Raw genomic sequence first — 21,538 nt, 5'->3', positions numbered from 1 at the left:
AAACGGCCGATCTGATTGGCTGACCTTGGCGCCGCAGTCTGCTCCCTTCAGCACGCAGAAGCCGATGAAGGCGGGGTCGGCCACCTTGACCAGGATGTTGTCCACGCAGTAGACGTGGATCTGCTCCACCCCCCTCCTCTCCATGTCTTCCACGATGCCCTGCTTCGCCAAGGCGCGGTACAGCCCCCCGTTCCCATCTGAGGACAGACACCATGATGAGGATGAGGATGAGGATGAGGATTGTTATGGTTATCATCATCATCATCATTATCATCATCATCATCAGGGCCAAAAAAGGCAGGTTAGATGGCGGCACACTAACTAATCTGCCGGTCAAAGACAAGTAATTATACACTGGCGGAAATAAAAGAAACGACAAAGAAGGAAAAGAACTGTAAAAGACACTTCAAGCGGGGGTGAGGCCGCTCACCAGGGGCCATGGAGACCTTGCCCTTGCTCTCCAGGATGATCTTGCCGCTGTAGTCCATGGCGGGCAGCATGCCCTGCGTGAAGAAGATGACCTGGCTGGGCTCCAGCCCGAAGAACGAGTGCTTCAAGAAGTAGTCCCTGGTGGCGCCCATGGTCTTGCCACTGGTCATGATGTACCTAGGGGAGGGGGAGGGGGAGGGGGAGGGGGAGAGGGAGAGGGAGGGGGAGGGGGAGAGGGAGGGAGTGAACATCGCACTATTATTATTGGTGTATTGAAATTCAAACTATATCATAATAAGCAGCTAGCAGATTCATGCACGCGTCAAGCCTTGTGCATGTGAAGCTTTATCCTGGGACTAAGATGAAAATAAAAAGGTTTTTGTCGCGTTGTATTTGATTTCAAGGAAAATGGGAAAGTTTAGCCCTCTGATTATATACACCAACATCAAAGCTCATGTTGGTGTATTTAATCAGTTAGGTATTGAGTAAAAAAAAGGAGGAAACGACATATTTCCTCATTCAATTGGTCTCATGTGATTTTAATAGTAGCCGTGGGGATTGCACGAGGTCACTAACAACGCTGTGGATTTGTTTTGGTCGGGGACACTCAACAGACACAGCTGCCGTCGCTAAGGAAACAGAAACACGATGAAGACCTCTCAGGACTATTTATGTAGGTTCAGTTTTGGAGGTCTCTGTTCTAAACCCGTTAATCATTGGACAGAGAAGCGTCGTTGCAAAGGAGTCAAGCGACACTAATATATATACATTTGTACGTTAAATACATGTACATAGCATCCACACATCCGATGCCTGGGAACAGACCGTAACGCAGGTCTGATAGCGTACTGCCCCAGCTAGTTGCGTTGGATAACCTTTGACCCTTGACTTCACTCCAGTACGGGGTCCTCTTATCCGAGCCCCCCCCCCCGGCTCACCAGGGGATCTGGCTCTTGGTGTCGTGCATCTTCCCGGCCAGCCGCTGCAGCCGCAGGATGCGCTCCGCCTGGATCTGGAACAGCGTCTTGTGGGAGGGCAGGCCCACGTCGTACATCCCCTTGGGGTACTGCACCCCCAGACGGGTGCCCTGGCCCCCCGCCAACAGGAGCACCGCCACGCGGCTCTGGGAGACGCACCGCAGCCCTGACGCAACGGGAACACAACTTTAAACATTACTTATTATTTTTCCCTTTTCTGTCATGGGTCGGCTCCTCCTAGCGGAGTGTCGAGGTGTCCCTGAGCGAGGCGCCTCACCCTGACTGCTCCTGACGAGCCGGCCGTCGCCCTGCGTGGTCGACTCCACCGTCGGTGTGTGAATGTGTGTATTAAGCGTTTTAAGTCACTTTGGATGAAAGCGTCTACTAAATGCCCTAAATGTCAATGTTTTAAACATTAAAACAACAAAAGGTACAGCCAAGAGGAGGTATAAATGTTTTCATGGCCTGCAAGGTAAAATGAAAGTCTGTGTAAGTGAAACGATATAAACTAATCTTTTATGATGGGCATAGGGCAAAATAATTGCCCTTGCAATAACATCATAACTTGATAAAGCAAAACATATTAAACTGATAAATAATCTTTCCCTGACCCTTCCGGTAGGACTCCTGGGAGGAGAGAATATGCCATACAAGGCATCTATTATGTCATGATCTATGCCTTAACGCTGACTAAGTCAAAAGATACAACTCTTTTATAGACTTGGTATTATTGGTGTTGAACTCTTTTGGATTTGTCCGATGTGAAACATTATCCTTGCAATCACCAGAGACGTGAGAGGGAGAGATATGGGAGCAAACTGGGTGGGTCGGCCAGACTTTGAGTCCACACACGCGTCACACACAGACAGACGACGGCACACTCACACACAAACACTACGCGCACAAAATGGAAAGAAAGATGAGTGTGTGCATGACTGCGTCAGGGGGGTTTAGTAATACTTCGTTTACGTCAGGGCAGAACTGGAACCAGATGTTAGGAACCCCCCACCCCACTTTTACTTGTCTAAATACTTGCCGAAGAGAGTTGTGAAACTTCACTTTTAACGACTTTTGAAAACACTGGAATAAGGAACGGAATAAGAACACTCAATGTATGGGATAGAGAATATTGTGCTGGTTTTAAACCAGTCCTACACTGGTAATTGTAACTAGATGTAGTTGGAATCCCCTTAAGTATGTTGACAATTTGGTTTTCATCCAGGAACAGAGGAAATAGTCATTAGACAGATTAATTTTTGTTTCCTTCGGTATACCAGTCCAGATGATAAGAGGTCCCCTACCTTCCTTCTCCCAGTCCGTCATGCTGTCCTGGTCTCGCGTGACGCTGCCCAGAGCATCTTTGGGAACCGGTTCCATTCGCCCATCCATCTTCTCCTGCTTGCTGCTGTTGGACATCTCCATGGCGTTCTTGAAGAAGCCATTGATCTCCCCGAACGATATAGCCTCCAGGTCCGCCGTCATGACGGCCTGCTCCTGGGGGCTCAGCTCCTTCCAGAACTGCAGGAGGTGGGACTGGTCGGCCGCGGCCAGGGTCTCGGAGAGTCGACTGAAGTGTGGATCCATGTTCTGGCGTCTCTCTCTGCACGGAACAGAGAGCAAATAAACTCGTTTTATGATTACGTCGCAGCTATTAAGTTGTATCGACCTGAGCGCCGATGATTCATGATTCATTCACTTAACATTTAAAATGACAAGGCTTCTGTGAAGTGGAAAAATTAATGGAATACTTGGGAACGTGTTTATCGTGTTATGATGACTGCATTTCAAAGGTGATCCGAAACAAGACATGAGTGGTGCATCTAAACGAGAACAATGCGAAGTCTTTAAATAATAAAGGCTATACGAATACATCAGTAAGACAACGCTGACACCAGACGTGGGTAACTTTATCTGTAACTTAACCAGTAGAAACGGTCAATATCAAGCAACACCTGACAACACTGGGATATTTCGAACATTCCTCATCAATGAATCGGTGATGGTAGAATAAAATCAATTGCAATACTATATGCCTTTCTTGATCATTCCACGTGATCGTTATCGCATCTTTATGAGGTTCCTCTTATATATATATCACATTATAATATGAGAGCAGTGCATCTTGCTGGGATGTGTGGCTAAAGTTGTACACGGGTGGTGAGCATTGTAGCTTTCTGGTTAAAACACAACATAAAAAACACTCTATATGAGCTTCACTGGGAGTCAATGAAGGAAACTGAATGAATCTTACCTTTAATCTGCGACTCCCTGGGATTTAAGAACATAAATGAGTGCAACTGTGTTGCAGTTACTGGTCTTCCAGTACTGGATTCGATGGCCCCGCCCCCTTACGGCACCTCCCGGTTTCGTCGTCACGTTCGACGTGGCACTAAGCATCGCCCTCATGTGGATGACACAGGTACTGCGACCACCATTAAACACCGCCCCCCCTGTGGAGGACACAGGTACTGCGTCCTTCCCTTAACACCGCCCCCCTGTGGAGGATACAGGTACTGCGACCTCCACTAAGCAGTGCCCCCCTGTGGAGGACACGGGTACTGCGTCTTGTTGTTCGCTGTTCAGGCGTTGGATGGCAGCAGGCGACCAATGCCTTTCGAGACAAACGAAACCCAACTTTAAATTTCTAAAAATGTTACTCATACTAATTCCACACTGTGTTCAATAAATAAATAATAAATACATATTTAAAATAAATCATATAGACTTATATGATTTACAACATTAAAAGGGGGCAGTGTGACAGTCGGCCACACGGGGGCAGTGTGAAAGTCGGCTACACGGGGCAGTATAACAATCGGCCACAAAGGGGCAGTGTGACATTCGGCCACATGGGGGCAGTATAACATTCGGCACCAAAGGGACAGTGTGACATTCGGCCACACGGGAGCTGTGTGACCGTCGGCCACACGATGGCGGTATAACGGAAATACCGTCATTATTCACAGGAAGTCCGTTTCCTCTTCTTTCTCTGTAGACTCCCACCCCAGTATTTATGTTTTGGGCTGTCATTAGCACCTAGCATTCTGTCGATAATATCGCTGTACGATCGGTTTAGAAATGAAGAAGTTCTTTGGAGACATTAAAAAAGACATCAAATTCAAATCGGCTGGAACCGGGAAGAAACTAACCGACGACACCAGGTGCAAAATACACTTTTTATCGCCCTGATCATGAGTACAGTGAACCCTTTAGCGGGTAGTAAACAGACTCTAGTCTTACCAGACTAATGCACGAATGATGAACTTATATTAGTTGTGGGCCGAACTGTGTTGCACAGTACATGTTCTACATGGACTGATCTAGGGACTAACGAGATCTCCTCTAATCTCTGACGGCCTAATCCTTAAAAGACGTCTTGGATTGCGGAAATAAAGCGATCCTACTGTGAATAACAAGTCAGACTCTCCTTTATCTAGCAGCTATGAACGTAAAGCTCCATCAATGTACGTTTACGTTTGACTAGATTTGGTTGTGTTGACGTCATGAACAGCACGGCCTGGTCCGTGGCTACGTCATGACCCTCCGTTCTTCTGTCTGTTCCCCCCGTCACGGAGCAGCAGACCTCAGGTGTCGCAGAGCCATGCCGCTAGACCCCGCCAGGCGCCCACCGAGGGGGCGGCGAGAGCCGGGGCGGCCGCGCTGGCCCGGATAGACCAGCAGCCGCGACCCAAGGTCCAAACGTCGCAGGACGCCATCAGGAAGCAGGGTACGGTGGGGTCCATGGTGGTAGTCATGGGGGCTGTGATGGGGCCACTCGCAGGGCCAATCGGTTGCCTGTTCAGTGTTGTTGTTTTTTAAATGGATGTCTTTTCTGTGTAAAGACATCGTGAACACCCGAGTCTTCTTGGTAACCGTCCTGCGTATTTCCCCTTCAGTGAAAAAGGAACTGGAGGCTGAAGCTGCTGCAGTGGCAGAAAAGCAGAAGCCCGTAGAGGTCAGTTTGTGAGGAACAGATCCACTGTAGTACTGGTGTGGGCTGGTAGAGTCAACAATAAAGATAAAGACATCATGCTCTCCTTGATTGGTAATTAAAAGGTACACTCCATAGGGTTATCTTTATATTAAGTTAATTTGTGTACTGCAAAAACAAGTATAAAAGCTGAGTTGACTTTGGTAAATCTTCATGTGTTCAGGACGTCAGCGTGCCAGTGAAGGAACTAGCGTGTCTTTCTGTGACGGGAGTGTTCTTCACCTGTCCGCTCACTGGAGCCACTCTGACGAAGAGCGAGCGAGAAGTACACATCAAAGAGGCGATTTTCATGGTGTGTATCGCGTCCTTTTCAACGTGACCCGATACGATGAGACTTCACCTGATGTTGTCTACGAGTGACCATGTTTGACCGGTGATGTTTGTTTCTCAGCGGTTTGAAGAGGACGCGGTCGCGGCGTCGGTGATGATGATTCACACCTTCAACAAGGACCGAGAGAAAGTTAAATCTGCTGTCGACATCATCAGCAAGTAAGACGCCGTCGTAGTTCACCAAGTGTCCCACTGGGCCCGAAATGGAACACCGAATGTAATCTGTAAGGAAGGCTTGACCTGGGCTAGGCGCAGTTCATTATCCTAATACCCGTCTTTCCTTTCCTAGGTACATCGAGAATATATGCAAGAATCCAGCAGAAGAAAAATATAGGAAAATCAAAGTCAGCAACAAGGTGTTCCAGGTGTGTTCATTTAAAATGTATTTTCATTTTCTTCGCTAACAGGCTGTGATTGGTAAAGGGTTGGATCTAGTGGAAGTGTTCCACACTCTTGGGGAATGCCTCTACTCTCTGCGTTAAAGACTCCAGAAGAATTCACTGTTCCTTGTTGTCGACTTTAAATAAGAGAAGTTGAAATGTTGTCTTTCACTACATTACATCGTCTCCCTCATTAACGTGTGTGTGTGTGTGTGTGCGTGCACGCTGCAGGAGAAGGTCCACTGTCTGGAGGGTAGTAGGGAGTTCCTTCAGGCCGTGGGCTTCGTCAGCGTCATGTTCCCCGTGGACGGCCAAGGTACGCCCTCCTCCATGAGGATCACACGCACGCCTCTCCTCCAGAGTACTCACATTTATCCAAGGCAACCTTTCTCTATTGGGATCTCTTGTAATATAACACGTTACTTATGAGCAGGTAGGGGTTAGGATTCATGCTCGACAACAGGAGGATTGTGGTTATAGCGCAGAACCATTTGGACTTAAACAAGGTAACGAAAAGACTGGAGGGGGTAAAGCGCATACAATTAAGGTCCTTACCGCAGCGACCAGTGTTTGACTCCTGCCCGTGGTCCTTTGCTGACTGTCTTCCCCTCTCTCTCCCATACCTTCCTGTTATACTCACTCTGCAATAAAAAAAGAACCTAAAAAATAAATCTTTAGATAAAAATGTTTTGGATAATTTCAGAGAAGCTTAGTCTAATCAAAGTCCCCTCTGCTGTCTGTCACCTGTGACCCTGTTCCCCGTGTCCGCCCCCCCTGTCTAACGTCTGCCCCCCCCCTGTCTGACGTCCGCCCGCCCCCAGAGGAGGACGAGGAGTTCCTGGTGCTCCCGGAGCAGGGCGCCGAGGCCCTGGAAGCGGTGAAGGAGAGCCGGGAGCGGCTGCAGCGCGGGGAGCCGGTGCGCGCCCAGCTGGAGCGCCAGCCCCAGGCGTTCAGAGCCTGCGGCCACGCCGCGCGCTTCGAGCTGCCGCCCGACTTCTACAACCTCACGGCCGACGAGCTGAGGAGGGAGCAGCAGCAGAGGTAGGCGGGCCACACCCGAGCCCGTCGATTGGTGGGGTAACCTTACCCGAGACTGTCGACTGGTGGGGTAACCTAACCCTAGCCCGTCGATTGGTTGGGTTACCTAACCCAAGCCCCACGATTGGTTGGGTAATAACCGTGGCAACGCTTAAGGACCAATCAAGAGTTTGATGTCTGGATTTATTTTTCTTTGTGATTCTCGGTGCCACTGGTTTTAGTTTCTGTTAAAGGGGACATATTATGCCACCAGTGGTGACACTCACGTCTGGTGGTATAATATGTCCCCTTTAATATTTTCTGTTTGGCACTTTGTGATGCTTGTTCCAAAAGGTGCTTTATTATAGTAGCTAGTAGATGATCGATAGGCCTGTATCTTGAGTGTTGCACCGCTGTTTAACCCCGTGTTTAACCAAACGTCTGCCCGGTTTGTCAGGAGTGATCTGCTGGAGAAGAACTCCATGATGCGGACCAAGGCCATGAGGGAGAAGGACGAGCAGAGGGAGAGGAGGAAGTACAACTACACCCTGCTGAGAGTCCGGCTCCCCGACGGGACCCTGCTGCAAGGTCCGCCCCCCCCCCCCCCCCCCCCCCGATTAGTGGATATGATTATTTTCCTTGATTCAGTTTGCGTCGGTCAATTCCCCAAGAAGAATCGTTTGTTCGTTAGCGAATCATGGAATGCACGGTTCTCAGCTGGGCCCTCGTTCAACAACAATCAACAAACATTACAATCAAGTTCCTTTCAGCTGAGGAGCGCTTCATGTGTTGATGCCCAGGCCAGTCCCTCTTCACCTCTCTGCTAGCATAACACGGGGAACAGCGAGTGGGAGTCAAGTCTGGGAGAACGAACGATAGCGACGAACGAGAGCGAACTGAAACGTGGAATCAGGTCGGTTCGTTCTTGTTAGTCGTTCCTTCGAAACTGATTCGGTCGCAAACGACCCATCACTACCTGATGCCCTCAGGAACGGAGCGCTCGCTCCACTACTGGAGGGACGCTTTGGCTGTTCAGAGCCTCATCTTGTAGTGGATTCATATCGTATATATCACGGCAACACATCATGGATGCGTCACTTCAGTATTGCTGCATAGCTTAATGCGTGTAATGTAACAATAACTTACTGTCAAGCACGTGCTAATAGACTCCAATAACAGAGGTGTGGTAGCAGGTTAAAACACAATATCAGTTTAACTCAGGTATGCTATGGCACCAAACGAGTGACGTAGCCGTACCGGTCGTACATACATGTTAATGTGAAACAGCATGATGATAATGAATGCAACACGCTAAGCCGGTGGTAACCCTGCTATCGATGTTTCGGTTTGTAGACTGCGATTGACGTGCCGTTGTCTGTGCCTCCAGGAACCTTCTACGCGTGGGACAAGGTGCCCGCCCTGTTCCAGTTTGTCCGCGAGTCGCTGGTGGACGGCTGGCAGCCGTTTGAGCTCATCGCCCCCGGTGGCCAGAAGCTCAATGAGGCGGACGACGTTGCCCTGGCAGAATGTAACCTGGTGAGTACGGAAGCACTGAAGGAAAGCACGCTAGCAAATCGCCTCAATGCGTCCCTCACACTCTTCCCAACGATGGATTTCTAAATTTGAATTCCTTTTCGGTCCTTGGTAGAGATCCAGAGAAAGAACCACACGTTAGTAAACTACCTGTCTCCGTCTCCCAGGTCCCTGCCGCTGTGGTCACCTTCAGCTGGGACGCGGCCGTGCAGGCGGACATCGCCGCCGCCGGAGGGACGACCGCCACGCTGCTCATACCCAGCCTGCAGGAGAGCATCCGGACGCTCAGCTGAGCGTCCGGCTCCCCCTCCCCCTTCTCTCTCTCTCCAGACACACTGCGGACGTTTCCTAGTGCTGACTGGTGTTGTATTAGAACAGGCGAGAGGGCGACGACAACCTTAAACCCTTACGAGTCTCACCGCCTCTCCTCCTTGTTCTTAAATAAGTGTCCCCAAAATAGCTCCAACGCTTACTATTTGCAATCTGATCAAGGACACCGTGGAGCTACGGGGGAGACGTTGAGACATGACGCATCGCGTAGAGCTACTCTCGCTGCACGTTGAAGCTGATGTGCTACAGTAGGAGGTATCCTATTTGTTCAGTCCCTCGTTTTAGACCTGAGCAGCAGCCAAAAGCGGTTAGGGCGGGGTTGGCCACGGGGCTTCTTCCATTGGTCCAGCAGTTAATCCAAGTCACACATTTTGGCTCCACATTTGTTTTACTGGACTGAAGTATACTATGTTACGGTAAAGGTTAGCGACGGCACACCGGAAGAGTCTTGAGATGAGGGGGGGATATCTAATGCAACGTATGGTTAACCTATTTGATTGAACGTGCTAACAAGATGGTCTCACGGTCTGGTCGTTTGTAGTGGCCCTAGTGAATTGTGTCAAATTGAAAAATCCCAAGTAAAGCTGTCTAACTTGCACTGCTAGCAAACACTAATAGAAAAATATTGATTTCAATATTATAAACCCCAGTGGGTGTGACTTAACTTTTGTCCGAAGCAGGTATAAACCAAGTAATCATTAAGCTCATTTGAAGTACTGTTTTTGTGAAGGATTTAGTACTATTGCACAGAGCAACCAAGATCTACCTTTTAAAAATATATTGTGGAAGTTCAGGTCACTTATGATGGTGACTGCTTATTTAGGCTTCCGGCTACTGTTGTATGGAAGCATTTACCCGTTGCACACTATTAGTCACGTGGATTACATGTTGTGTCTGTTAAAACTCGGCATGTGATTGTTGTCAGTGGCTGTGCAGACTGGTCTTGTGTTTGCAAAGAATTCAAGCATAAAGTGTTCAGATCGGATGACTTGATAGTGTATGGATAAGCTTTATGTACGTCTCGGCAATGGGAAACAATGTCAGAAATCGACCCGGATGCATTGAATCAGTTCTTCGTTTCCACCAAACTACCATTAGTTCATACAACTTGGGACTCATTTCATGCAGATTTGGCTGTAATTACTTCCTGCACACAACTATAAATGAGCTCCCGATGCTTCAATATAACTCTTCCACCGTCTTGTCTAGCCTGTAGGCTTCGTGAGGGAGAAGTCAACGGTTTAATGGGCTTGTCTTCAGGGTTAGCAGAAATACAGAGCTGTTCATTTCTTTATAACCTGCTTGTAAAGATTAAATATTTTACTGCAATGTTCCTGAAGGCTATGATTCTGAGTGTGCTTTCTTTGACAACAAGTCTATATTTTAATCTAGAGAGAAACCTCTATAAAGACACCAGGGGAACAACGGGGGAGACTATCCATGCCAGCACAACCAAAAAAAAAACAAGTGATAAACGAGTATAAAAGTGCAATACATTTAATATTATTTTAATGAATTCAAAATGTTCAAGTACGGTATTCTTGAAAAGAAAAAAAATCCACATTTATAAAATGACGTGGCCTAGCGGGCCCCATCTGGGACGCAACCAACAGCGACAGACCGCCCCCCCCCCCCCCCCCCGCTTGTTAGTGTGGGGGTCTCCGAGGATAAGGGCTGCTGGTCTACAACACGGGGCTGGGCTGGAGCGCTAGATTCTCTCTGAACTGGACTATGTACAAGGAGACTGACAGCAGGGCTAGAGTCCCATAATGCCGTCACGACTTCACCGCGGGTGAAACGGGAATAACAACAAGGCCGGCCCAGGGCACGGTACGCTCTCCTCGGTCTAAACCCTGGAGGGAAGTGTCGCGTTGGTGTTGTCCAGTTGCAGTGGTGAACTAACCACAGGTGAAGACGCTCTGATGACGGGACGGCCGTGACGTCGCTGTGCCGTGCAGGACACGGGACGGGAGCTGACCGGACGCTGGCCCGTCGAGGCCTTCGTTCGTCTTCCGTTACGACCCTCCGACGCTCCGAAAGCCCGGCGGTCTCAGGATCCAGTGTCGTCCACAAGTCTCTCTCTAGCGCGGTGGGTTACCCCATCCTGGGTCCATGTGAGGAGCGACGGAGACACACCCAGGGCTGAGAGGAGAAAGAGTGAAATGGGGGGGGGGGGGGGGGGGGGGGGGGGGGCAGTGGTATGGAGAGGAGGTCCTAGAGGCGACAGCGAGGTCCAGGGTCGGCCCTCAGGCAGTAGCCACCGTCGGGGCCGGGCCGGGCCGTGCGGGGGTGTCTGATAGGGAGTCGGCCATCGGGCCGGGGCAGTCCGTCTCCGTGCTAGTCCGTGAGGCGGTCTCTTTGGATGAATCTGTGGAAGAGGTTTGAGCTTTAGTGTTTTGATAACAGCCGTGTAGACAATGGATAGCTCCCTTAATGAATGCTTCCAGGAAATGACTACGACCATCCCACCAGTGTTTGGGCGTCAACGTGATCGCATTCTCCTACCACCTACTAGGGAAACTCATCCTATACTCATAGCCAGTTATCCTAGAAGCTGTTGGGAGTATACAGAACCAATGAAAGGGTCTTCCAGGTCTTGAAGAGGTTGACATAGACTCAAGTCGGACTATACATTAATATCTAAAGTCTGATGGAAGACGAGCTCAGAACTGGGGGGACGGGACATTTAACTTTCTTTATATTTGTTTCAGCGCGACGTGTTGCTTGAGGCGGGACTCTGAATGTGATTGATGGCCAAACACAGTAAAGAAGGGTCACTAACTGGTTTCTAAATCAACACCGTGTGACTTATTAAAACCCCCTCTGAAGTCATCCACTCACGACAAGGTGTTCTTGGGCAGAATATCAGCGTCATGAGGCTTCAGCAGAACTGAAGGTTAACGCTGTAACAGAGGATCTGCTCCAGCACCGTAGGCAGGCCTGCTAGACCAGAGCCGAGTGGACTCACCACTCTGTGTCGCGATGATGACACAGTCGTCCTCTGCATCCTCCTCCGTGTCGGCCTGGAAGCCGTCCGTCTCCATGGGCTCCGTCTGCGGGGGTCGTTAGAATCGTTACTGAGACCTCATTCACAGCCAAGCTGCTGGCTCCAACAATAGAATAATCTATCTCATATCGACATTGCGATGTAATATAACGTGATTTGCAAATCTCAAAAGCTGAAAAAAGAAAAAAATATTTTCAATAGCTCAATAAAGTTCAGGAAAGAGCAGTTTCTTTGTTTGACTGCTTCCAATGTCGTGTAGGTCATACTATATAATGACTTATTGTTTGTTTAGTGAATAATACAGAACATAAGGAACTTTGCAAACTAAATCGCAATATTAGTTGAACTAATTGCAATTAGATTATCGTTCAGCCCTAGACATTAGGACCCCAAATGTTACACGTCGGGTATAGATACATAATGGTAGTAATAGTTATTTCAGTTTGCCGACCTGTTCGACATCCGCACACTTCTTCATGAACCTCTTGATGGACATGCTGCCCGTGCTCCGCCTCTTGTGGGAGGAGGGGGTGGAGGAGGTGGACGAGGACTGGGGCGTCCCGGGGGAGTTCCCCTGGGACCCGGTGGCGGCCGGAGGCGGGGCCTCCTCGCGGGGGTCCTCCCGGGCTCCGGCCGTGAGGTAGGTCCACTGGCAGGGCACGGGCAGGGCGTCCCGGCCGAAGCGGGACAGCACCTCCCCGTGGACGTACCAGCAGCAGCGCCGGTAGGTGGCGCCCTTCTTGTACACGGCGTTGTTCTTGATGATGCGCTTCACGCAGACCCTGGAGAAACAAACAAAACAATTCAAAGGTCAATGGACTCCGTTCACGCAGCACCTTCCTAACCAGTGGCCACTCAAAGCGTCGTACGACACGGCCAAACATTCACCCGTTCACGCACTCATTCACACACCGACGGCGGCGTCGGCCACGCAGGGCGACAGCCAGCTGGTCAGGAGCAGTCAGGGTGAGGCGTCTGGCTCAGGGACACCTCGACACTAGCTAGGAGCCGGGGATCCAACTAACAACCCGCCGGTTACCAGCCAACCCTCTTCTGGTTACCGGCCAACCCTCTTCTGGTTACCAGCCAACCTTCTTCTGGTTACCAGTCAACCTTCTTCTGGTTACCAGTCAACCTTCTTCTGGTTACCGGCCAACCCTCTTCTGGTTACCGGCCAACCCTCTTCTGGTTACCGGCCAACCCTCTTCTGGTTACCGGCCAACCCTCTTCTGGTTACCAGTCAACCCTCTTCTGGTTACCGGCCAACCCTCCGGTTACCGGCCAACCCTCTTCTGGTTACCGGCCAACCCTCTTCTGGTTACCGGCCAACCCTCTTCTGGTTACCAGCCAACCCTCTTCTGGTTACCAGCCAACCCTCTTCTGGTTACCGGCCAACCCTCCGGTTACCGGCCAACCCTCCGGTTACCGGCCAACCCTCTTCTGGTTACCAGCCAACCCTCTTCTGGTTACCAGCCAACCCTCTTCTGGTTACCAGCCAACCCGCCCCTACCTCCCCCTCCCGCCACATGTTCGCCCTGTGACGTATGAAAACCAAAACACATTTAGTCTGGGTGGGACGTCCCAAGGGGACCAGACCCGCCTCACACGGTGGGCCTCCTCACCTGGTCGGGACGTTATCCGCCGGGCTGGGGGGGCTGCCCACGGCGGGCGGGGGGGACGCGGCCAGGCTCTGCTGGCGGCAGAGCTCCTGGAACTCTGTGATGATGACCTTGTTGCTGTTGACGTTGCCGTGCAGCAAGGGGAGCAGCTGTTCCAGTACTGGGGGCCGCGGGAGCACATTGATTCACGGTTAGGTCAGGGTATCTGCAGGTTTCAGCAAGTCAAATTTAAGACCTTTTTAATACCACCTTGAATGAAATTTAAGACCTAAAACACGCAATGGTGGGGGGGGATCCTGCTGTATTATAACCCAAGCATAGCATGTTCGTCACTCAATGAGACTCATTCACCTACCCATTGTCACATATTAGCTAGCAAGCACGCAGATAATCGTTAAAATATGCAGCGAGCAAGAAAGAAGCCTCTCTACATGTCCTTCCTGAAAAGTCCCACGAGAAATAAATAAAATAAAAATAGTCTTGCCCGACAAATTTAAGTCCCTGTGTTACAGTATTTAAGACCAGCATATGACATTTGTAACGAATTTAAGACTTTTCAAGGCCTTAAATTTAGAAACATGAATTTAAGACTTTTTAAGGATGCGCGGACACCCTGTAAGTTCACTCAACACATCACTGCTGTGGATACCCACATACAACAGTTATATAATACATTGCGTCCCAGACATTACTGAATCTGTACTAGGGATGCTAACCATTTACTGACTCTTTGACGGATTAAAGAGTAAAAAATAACAGCTTAACACAATCAGGCAAATGGTAAAGAAAAGAAATCGAAAGAAAACAAAAAATCCCTTCTGTCCATCGTTCTGTTGTCTGCTGCTCTTGGACATGTTTACTAAATTGTACCCCCAAATAATTGAAAAACGGTGCTTCAAGTGTCCGACATTAGTTTTGTTTGCAGCCCTTATAACATTATCCAAAATCCTTAGGGTATGTTTTAGAATTCATTGTTACTCTGCCGTTCAGATCACCTTTACCTTCAATCAGCGAAATGGTCACTCACTTAAGCCTTATTGCATCATGTCACAGAAAAGGGGGCCACTCACGTTGCTCAGCTCTCTGGCTCTTCTTGGTCAGGTCCTCTGGGCTGGGGCTGGTGTCGGCCTTGGGCAGGGCCTGGATCAGACACATGGCGTAGGGCTGGAGCAGCTCCAGGCTCCGCCGGTCCGTCTCCCCGTCCCACACGCAGCCCCGGACCACCGCCTCCAGCTGCTTCACCTTCTTCTTGGACGACATCAGCTCGTCCCACTCCCGGGCTTTGAGCCTCTGGCGCACCTTCTGCTTCTCCATGTCGCCGCCCTCCTGGGGGGAGAAGAGAACGTTTATCACCAAGACCCAGTTTGAGTTATTGGGTCGATACCAACGTTTCAGAAGGAGACCAACCATGGGGAAACTATTCCATGGCCGTCTACTTTGACTTTTATGCGCATTTTTGCTTGCTGGCATTAAATACTTAATGCCAAACAAAGAGGGACGAAAAGCTTCAGGAATACCTCTTCCTCCAACGCGCCCTCATCATTGGACAGATAACCGTGGGGTACGAAGAAGCCATCGTCGTCTTCGTCGTCGTCATTATCCCCCCCCTCCGCCTCTCCTCCCTCCTCTTCATCCTCCTGAAAAGAACCAGGTCACACCGTCAGCTTCTGAGACACGCCCACCCCTACAGAGACTCCGTACAGGCCGTCCAATAGGCCACTCACTCCTTCACTGTGCGACAGCGACTCTCCAGGCTCCTCCTCCTCCCACTCGTCATCGCTGTCCACCTCGTAGTCCAGTAGGTCCTGGGGAGACAGGGGGTTCGGGTTAAGGCCGACGTACACCACTCCCACTCTGGAATCCGACCCCGTAACTATGGAGACCTCTCGAGAATTCGAAGTTCTCTGTCGGGATGTCGGATACGCAATGCAATACGCAGCCCGATCGATCTTATATGTTGAATATAAACCACGCAAATAGCGTTGTAAATAAACTTCCAGAACTTTTCAAATCTTATTTGGTGTTTCATTGGTCCTTAATGTGCAAAGTAAACAATGTATAAAGTAAATAAGGTGCAGAGTCAAACGGGGAAAAGTGATTCTGATTTTTTTTTTCTTAAGAGGACCAATCACAGCCCTTGCCGTCTCCGTTGTCATTTTTGGAGAATCGGTCTTACGTGTCAATCACTGGTGCCAGACTGCAACACTATGGCGGAGAAACGTAGGGAGTCTGGCTGTGTTTTGGCTTGGTTCGTATCCTTACCCTCCTCCAATCTCTCTTTTTACTACTCTGTAATCGTATCTGCAGTACGTATCTGCAGTACACTAGTATGTACAGCGAGGGAGCTGTACATACTAGTGTACTGCAGACTTGCCTTTCCTCCCATTTAGTTTATGGACCATAGTAATTCCACGCATGGGGCCTGTTGCCATGCCAAAATGTGACCGATCTCTGGCCTTACCTTGTCCAGCTCAGGGGGGAGATGAGGGAGACCCTCACCTTGGGGGGGGGGGGGGGGGGAGATGAGGGAGGGCCTTACCTTGTCCAGGCGGAGGGGGCAGCGGGGGGTGATGGTGGCGCTCCTCTTGCTCCAGGTGCCCCAGTAGGCCGGCCGGTGGTTCAGGTGGAACTGCAGCAGCTTCATGGCGCCGCAGCGCTTACGGTCCGGCACGCCGTCGGGCCGAGGCCCTTCCTCCATGACTACGTCACTGAGGACGCACAGAGACACACAGTATTAACATACACTCAGGATTAACATACACAGGATTGACATACACACAGGATTAACACACACAAGATTGACATACACACAAGATTAACATACACACAAGATTGACATACACACAAGATTGACATGCACACAATAGTAACAGGACGTCTTCAGTGGGACGGTAACATCAGACCAGGAATGAAACTACCAATTCAATGATCACTGAAGAGAAGTAATGAAGGACATTTCCTCAAGGATAACATGGTAAAGGGCCATTAGTGTTGAGTCCCACAGCGTAATAAATGCGTAAACCATGCAATTTCATTAACTTCAAATATACTACTACAACTACTACAGGGAATATCGATAGTTTTGAGCAGGTAGGGGTGGGAAATGTTGCTCAAAGAGGCCTGCAGATGAGGTAACAGCCATCAGACCCAGAACATTTCAGCTTGGATTTGTACACCCTGTCCCCACCTCATGACGCAGTGTTCCCCTGCCACCATCCAGGAAATCCCCGTTTCTCAGTACAACACTCGACCCAGCCTCACATCCCCCCCCCCGCTCTCTGCAGTCACCTGAGGGTGTTCCTCTGCCGGGGCTTGGTCGGACCCGACCTGCGGGGCTTCTTCTGGGTCCACTCCTTCAGTACGTTGGTGTCGCTGGACGGCGTCCCCAGGCAGCGGTCCAGCTCCTCCAGAACCTCGTCCCCACACTGGACGCGGCAGAGAGGGGCCAGGCCCATGTGCTCCTTGATCTCAAACGGAGCAAACTTCCCACACGCCGCCGAGAGTGTCTGGACGGAGAGCAACAGAAAACGAGTCATTATGGATTATAATCACCGTTTTGGAGTCATGGATAAGTACTCCATTAGCTACAGAATATTGAATATATACAGGAAATGTACACTTGTGTTTGCTCATCAGTACAAGTTCAGAACCAAACTGAATGAAATCATAAATAAGCCAAACATCAATACCATAGGTCTTGCCAGGATTATGGAATCATCCCAATTCATGAAATAATGCATCATGTCCCTCACCTTAGGAGCCAGCTGGGTCTTGGGCTTCTGCAGGTACCTGGTTATTGCTGCATTCTTAGCTTTAAGACGCTGGAATCAAAGTTCAGAATTAGCCAGTTGTTGATATCCAACCCATTCCAGATTAACTTTTGGATGTGGTGCGATTCGAGCTCAGCGACCCACGTCTTTCTCTTCTTTCATCTTTTTCTCCTCCTCCTTCAAACGTTTATCCTCGTCTTTCTTGCGCTTTTCTTCAAGTTTAGCCCTAGCGGAAAGGAGAAACTGGTTATCAGGCGAGACCTACAGAATAACATACAAGTCCCAACAGAGCATTTTTGACGTTGGGCCACCTTCACAGTTTGGATTCCTGAGAGACGAAATTCAAGATCAAGATCCATAATAGTAATTGGGTATATGAATCATATCTGGGTGTGGCTGCTGCTCCTTCATTTGATTGGACGTTGTGAGTACCGCTGTGTGACTCACTCTTGTTTTGATTTGCGCTGGTCCTCCTTGGCCTTCAGCCGTTCTGCCTTCTCCTTCTCCTCCTTTTCCTTTTTGTCACGTTTCTCACGTTCGTCTTTTTCCTTTTTCTCCCTTCTCTCCTTTTCTCGCTCCTCTTTGAGTTTTCGGGCTTCCTCCTTTTTCTTCTCCTTGGCCGATTTGGCCTCCTCCTTCTGCCGCTCCTTCTCCTGCCTCAGCTGGAGCCGCTCGTCCTGCTCCTGTAAGCTCTGAAGTCACATCAGACATCAGTCACTCCATAAAGGATCGGGAGGGGCTACCGAGGGGCAATAAAAGCAAAGGATTGAGAGTATGCACCTTCAAGGAGCGCCGTTTCACCTTCTTCTCGTCCTCTGGCACCTTGGGGGTTGTGTTAGGATCCTGTCAGATCACAAATAAATATATACTTAAATACTTTAGCAGCAAACCGTATCATTTCTAGAAAATGCACATATAAATGGGATGTGGTCATACATTTGAACGATAGATATTTGATCACATTGCCCTGGTCCTGGTGGTACCTACAGTATTGAGGCTCTTGTTCTTGGCCTGCTCGGGAGAACTCTCAGCCGCAGAGTTAGAGCTGACGGAGGAGACGGACAAAATGGACTCATTCTTCATCGACTCGTCCTGCTCCTCTGCCTCACTCTCAGAGTCCTGCGTCGTGTCCAGCCACGTGACGGACTCCGCGTCGCTCTCCTCTTCCGCTTCGCTTTCCTCTTCTGCTTCACTTTCATCTTCGGCCTCGCTGACCACCTTGCAGTCCGGAGTCCCTTTTTTACACAGAACTTTGCTGCTGCTGCTGGAGTCTCCAGTGAGAACCGGTTTGTCCGTGTGGGGCTGCTTTACCTCTGCGGCAACGCAGGCAGCAGGATTAGGGGGCTGCTTGACCGGAGACTCCTCGGCGGTTAGATCTATACACATGTTCTCCGTGGAGCCGCTTCCTCGGCTGAAGAAGCCGTCAAGAGGACCGCGGCCGTTGACCAAGGCGGGTCCGTTGTGGACGGAGCCTGGGGAGGTCTCCGCCTCGTTCTCTCCATCGGAGGCCGCTGGCTCCGTGCAGAGAGGCACGCGGGGCCGTTTGGACTCTTGGGAGTCCTTGGGCTCAGGATTCAGGCGTTTGAAGGGCAGACGGGCTGCGAATATAAATGAAGGTTTTCTTGTTATCTTTCTGAACCATATGGGCATTAAGTCTCCGTCAACATTAAACTATAGGATGTGTCACTGTAGGACTGGATACAATGTAAACCAGTTGATACATTATCCATCAGTTTTTACGAATAGATGGACATAGATGTTTTGAACAGGCCAAGAAATCGGAAACAGATTTATTAAAAACTGGTTTCATTGTAGTTGGTGGTATAATAAGGTAATAACTTTAAGGCAACTAATTGCTTTCAACCCACTGCCAATGCTAGTTTACTTAGTCAGAATTCTGCATGTTGATTTAAAAAATGATCCAAAGAAGTGGGTTGATATGTATAAGCCCATGCCATACAGCAGAGCGCCTGTATGTGTGTAATACAGCATCAGATGGGAGGCTTGGTAGGTGAATTTGAAGCATTAAGCACTACTCTTATGATTCTGAACATCCTTATGTGGGGTAGAAGACTGTTAACTATGTTAACCCCAACTGTAGTATGCTTTTGGTAACCACTTGAGATCAAATACAAGCTGATATTAAAAAATCTGGAACATCAATGGCTTCACTGACTTATATAACTTCTTTAGACTAGTAATTCAGGACAACATAACTAAACAGACCTGATAAAAAAAAAAAAAAAAATCAACCTGATACACTTATACTAGCAGAATAAGGAAGGCCTCTCACCTTGAACCAGCTTCATGTTGGCCTGTTTTTTTTTTGTTTTAGAATCCATACCTGAAAATTAGAACAAAGCACACAACTTGTCATGCAATGAGTTACTAAAACAATGCCTTTGGTCAAACGGAAGACAAAATCATTCCTAATGGCTTGCTCCATATCGATTCTTATTCCTACTATCGTCAATGTTACACAATGACAACAGACGTTTTTGTTTTGTTCAGTTTGGCTGACCGCTGGTCGCCTCCGTACGATGAGATCTGGACATATCGTCTTTAAATCTCAGTTTCGGATCTGATAGTCCACCTCCTGTATCCATTGTTGACCGAGCACGATGTTAACAACCAGTACACGATGGGAGATTGTTGTGGTGTAGAAGAGATGCAAAGCGTATAGATTTGTTTGGTTTGCACTCCCGCCAACCAGAGTCCTAATGAGTGACTGCAGGCCCCGTCCAGTCGCCCTCCTCTCTGTCTGTCTGGATCAGCGACCACAACACAGGCAGTATTCAAGTGGTAAGATTACTAATACTATTATTGCAATAGCCAACCTGAACATAGCTCAGTGTATCCCCGAAAACACGTCCTGACGTCGGGGTCTTCTCACATCTGATGCTCTTCAGGCTAATGCAGGTAGCTTGTAAGGTTTAGCCCATCACTAGCCACCCGCTAACGTGCTAACGGGTTAGCCGAGTAGCAGCACAACTTGGAAAGAGCACTTACAAAGTCTAATTTAACCCGCTGACCAGGTTATGAGTTGGCCTGAGAGGGATAACAGTGCAGTCCACTTATAAGAAGTCAACCCTTGTTTCGATAAATTAAAGTTAGCTTTGCGTTTTCTCCTTCAAACCCGAGGATCAATAGACGATATCTGACCAGTACTCGGGTGTACAACGGCGTTAAGAGGACAGGCTGAACTAAAACCCGGAGATGTACGAGTTAGAACTTTATGACCGATGCCAGTGAAAGGTGATATAATGTTATCGACCACAATGTACTCGTTGACTATCTTGAAAAACTTCTTTCCACTGAAACGACATGAAGTTAAATCCCCCGACAGGGAGGTTAGTGTCATCTTCCTGATTGGACTCAACCCCTTTATTGGGTCAGATGAGTTAGGAGTACAAACCCTTCGGTGTTGTATAAGAACATAACATGTACATTACATTAAATCACATTACATCCCAGCCGTACCCTTCCTCCGGGGGGTCGCCGTCGCCATTCCCGCGTTCGTCTGGGTCCCCGCCGCGAGCATCGTCCTCTTCCTCCTCCTCCTCCGTAGAGAAACAGCCGCAAACTACACGACGACCGCGACGGTTCGCTGGAGTGACAGCTGTCACCCGGTGCGGAAGATAGAAGTTTATCTCTATACTTTAATTGTGTTCTAGTCCAATTTCATTTTCAGCGACAAACTCTTCCTAGGTTTCCACATCTCCCGCACGCGCCCCTGTTCCCCGCTGGCCGTCTCGCGCTCCTCGGTCGGAATTGGCGGGAGTGTGTCAGCGGCCGGGTTCAGCGCCGCTGATTGGTTGGAAACATCCTGACGTCAGGACGTCGGTGCGTTCATTTTGTGTCATAGAGGGGGCCGTAGTGTGCAGCACTCGCCTGCAGGTGTACGTTGAGTGTATATAATAAATAATAATAATATAAGGAACCGAGAGCACTTAAGCCTCACATTATATCCGACGTTTATCAATTCGTGACATAAATATTTTCCAAAGTCTCAACCTATAAGGCTTGTGGCTAGCCATCCAACATGTCAACATAAAAACAGTACTGCGATGACAAACAGATGCGCATGCGCTGTGTGTATTTCAGAAAGTTTGATTGAGAGGTAGAACGATAAGGTTTGAATCGTAGGGACATCTC

At 49.2% G+C, this 21,538-nt stretch overlaps 3 protein-coding genes across 5 annotated transcripts in view; 1 reads left to right on the top strand and 2 right to left on the bottom strand.

Moving 5' to 3' along the window:
- The window catches only part of uap1 (UDP-N-acetylglucosamine pyrophosphorylase 1), a 10,234-nt gene extending 5,919 nt beyond the window's left edge, over positions 1–4,315 (bottom strand). For both annotated transcript variants that reach the window (XM_030373266.1, XM_030373267.1), the window contains exons 1-5: positions 3,658–4,315; positions 2,708–3,006; positions 1,368–1,572; positions 431–606; positions 25–197 (exon numbers count right to left, since the gene is read on the bottom strand). In XM_030373266.1, coding sequence (XP_030229126.1) covers positions 25–197; positions 431–606; positions 1,368–1,572; positions 2,708–2,990 — 837 coding nt within the window. In that variant the 5' untranslated portion in view covers positions 2,991–3,006; positions 3,658–4,315. The remainder of the gene's footprint in view (positions 1–24; positions 198–430; positions 607–1,367; positions 1,573–2,707; positions 3,007–3,657) is intronic.
- A 45-nt stretch (positions 4,316–4,360) lies between these two features.
- On the top strand, positions 4,361–10,321 carry ubxn6 (UBX domain protein 6). Of its 2 annotated transcripts, XM_030373268.1 has the most exons (11): positions 4,367–4,567; positions 4,985–5,133; positions 5,303–5,361; positions 5,561–5,689; positions 5,789–5,886; positions 6,017–6,092; positions 6,339–6,423; positions 6,929–7,148; positions 7,582–7,712; positions 8,512–8,660; positions 8,825–10,321. In XM_030373268.1, exons 1-11 carry the CDS (start codon positions 4,485–4,487, stop codon positions 8,948–8,950), a joined length of 1,305 nt encoding a protein of 434 aa, XP_030229128.1. In that variant the 5' UTR covers positions 4,367–4,484; the 3' UTR covers positions 8,951–10,321. The 2 variants fall into 2 exon arrangements, with proteins under 2 accessions (XP_030229129.1, XP_030229128.1); XM_030373269.1 differs by lacking the exons at positions 8,512–8,660; positions 8,825–10,321 and adding an exon at positions 7,925–8,498 and having other exon boundaries at positions 4,361–4,567.
- Positions 10,322–10,468: 147 nt separating this feature from the next.
- Positions 10,469–21,164, bottom strand: chaf1a (chromatin assembly factor 1, subunit A (p150)). Its single transcript, XM_030373265.1, has 16 exons — positions 20,864–21,164; positions 19,677–19,727; positions 18,371–18,981; positions 18,164–18,226; positions 17,831–18,075; positions 17,528–17,609; positions 17,366–17,434; positions 16,902–17,119; positions 16,153–16,321; positions 15,338–15,418; positions 15,131–15,250; positions 14,684–14,939; positions 13,617–13,773; positions 12,446–12,776; positions 11,956–12,040; positions 10,469–11,355 (listed from the first exon to the last, which is right to left on the bottom strand). Exons 1-16 carry the CDS (start codon positions 20,922–20,924, stop codon positions 11,234–11,236), a joined length of 2,721 nt encoding a protein of 906 aa, XP_030229125.1. The 5' UTR covers positions 20,925–21,164; the 3' UTR covers positions 10,469–11,233.
- Between the last annotated feature and the right edge of the window lie 374 nt (positions 21,165–21,538).

Source organism: Gadus morhua, chromosome 12 (assembly GCF_902167405.1).
Source record: "Gadus morhua chromosome 12, gadMor3.0, whole genome shotgun sequence".
Lineage (NCBI taxonomy): Eukaryota > Metazoa > Chordata > Actinopteri > Gadiformes > Gadidae > Gadus > Gadus morhua.
The sequence above is the reverse complement of the archived record's forward strand: the minus strand, read 5'-3'. Positions and strand labels throughout refer to the sequence as shown.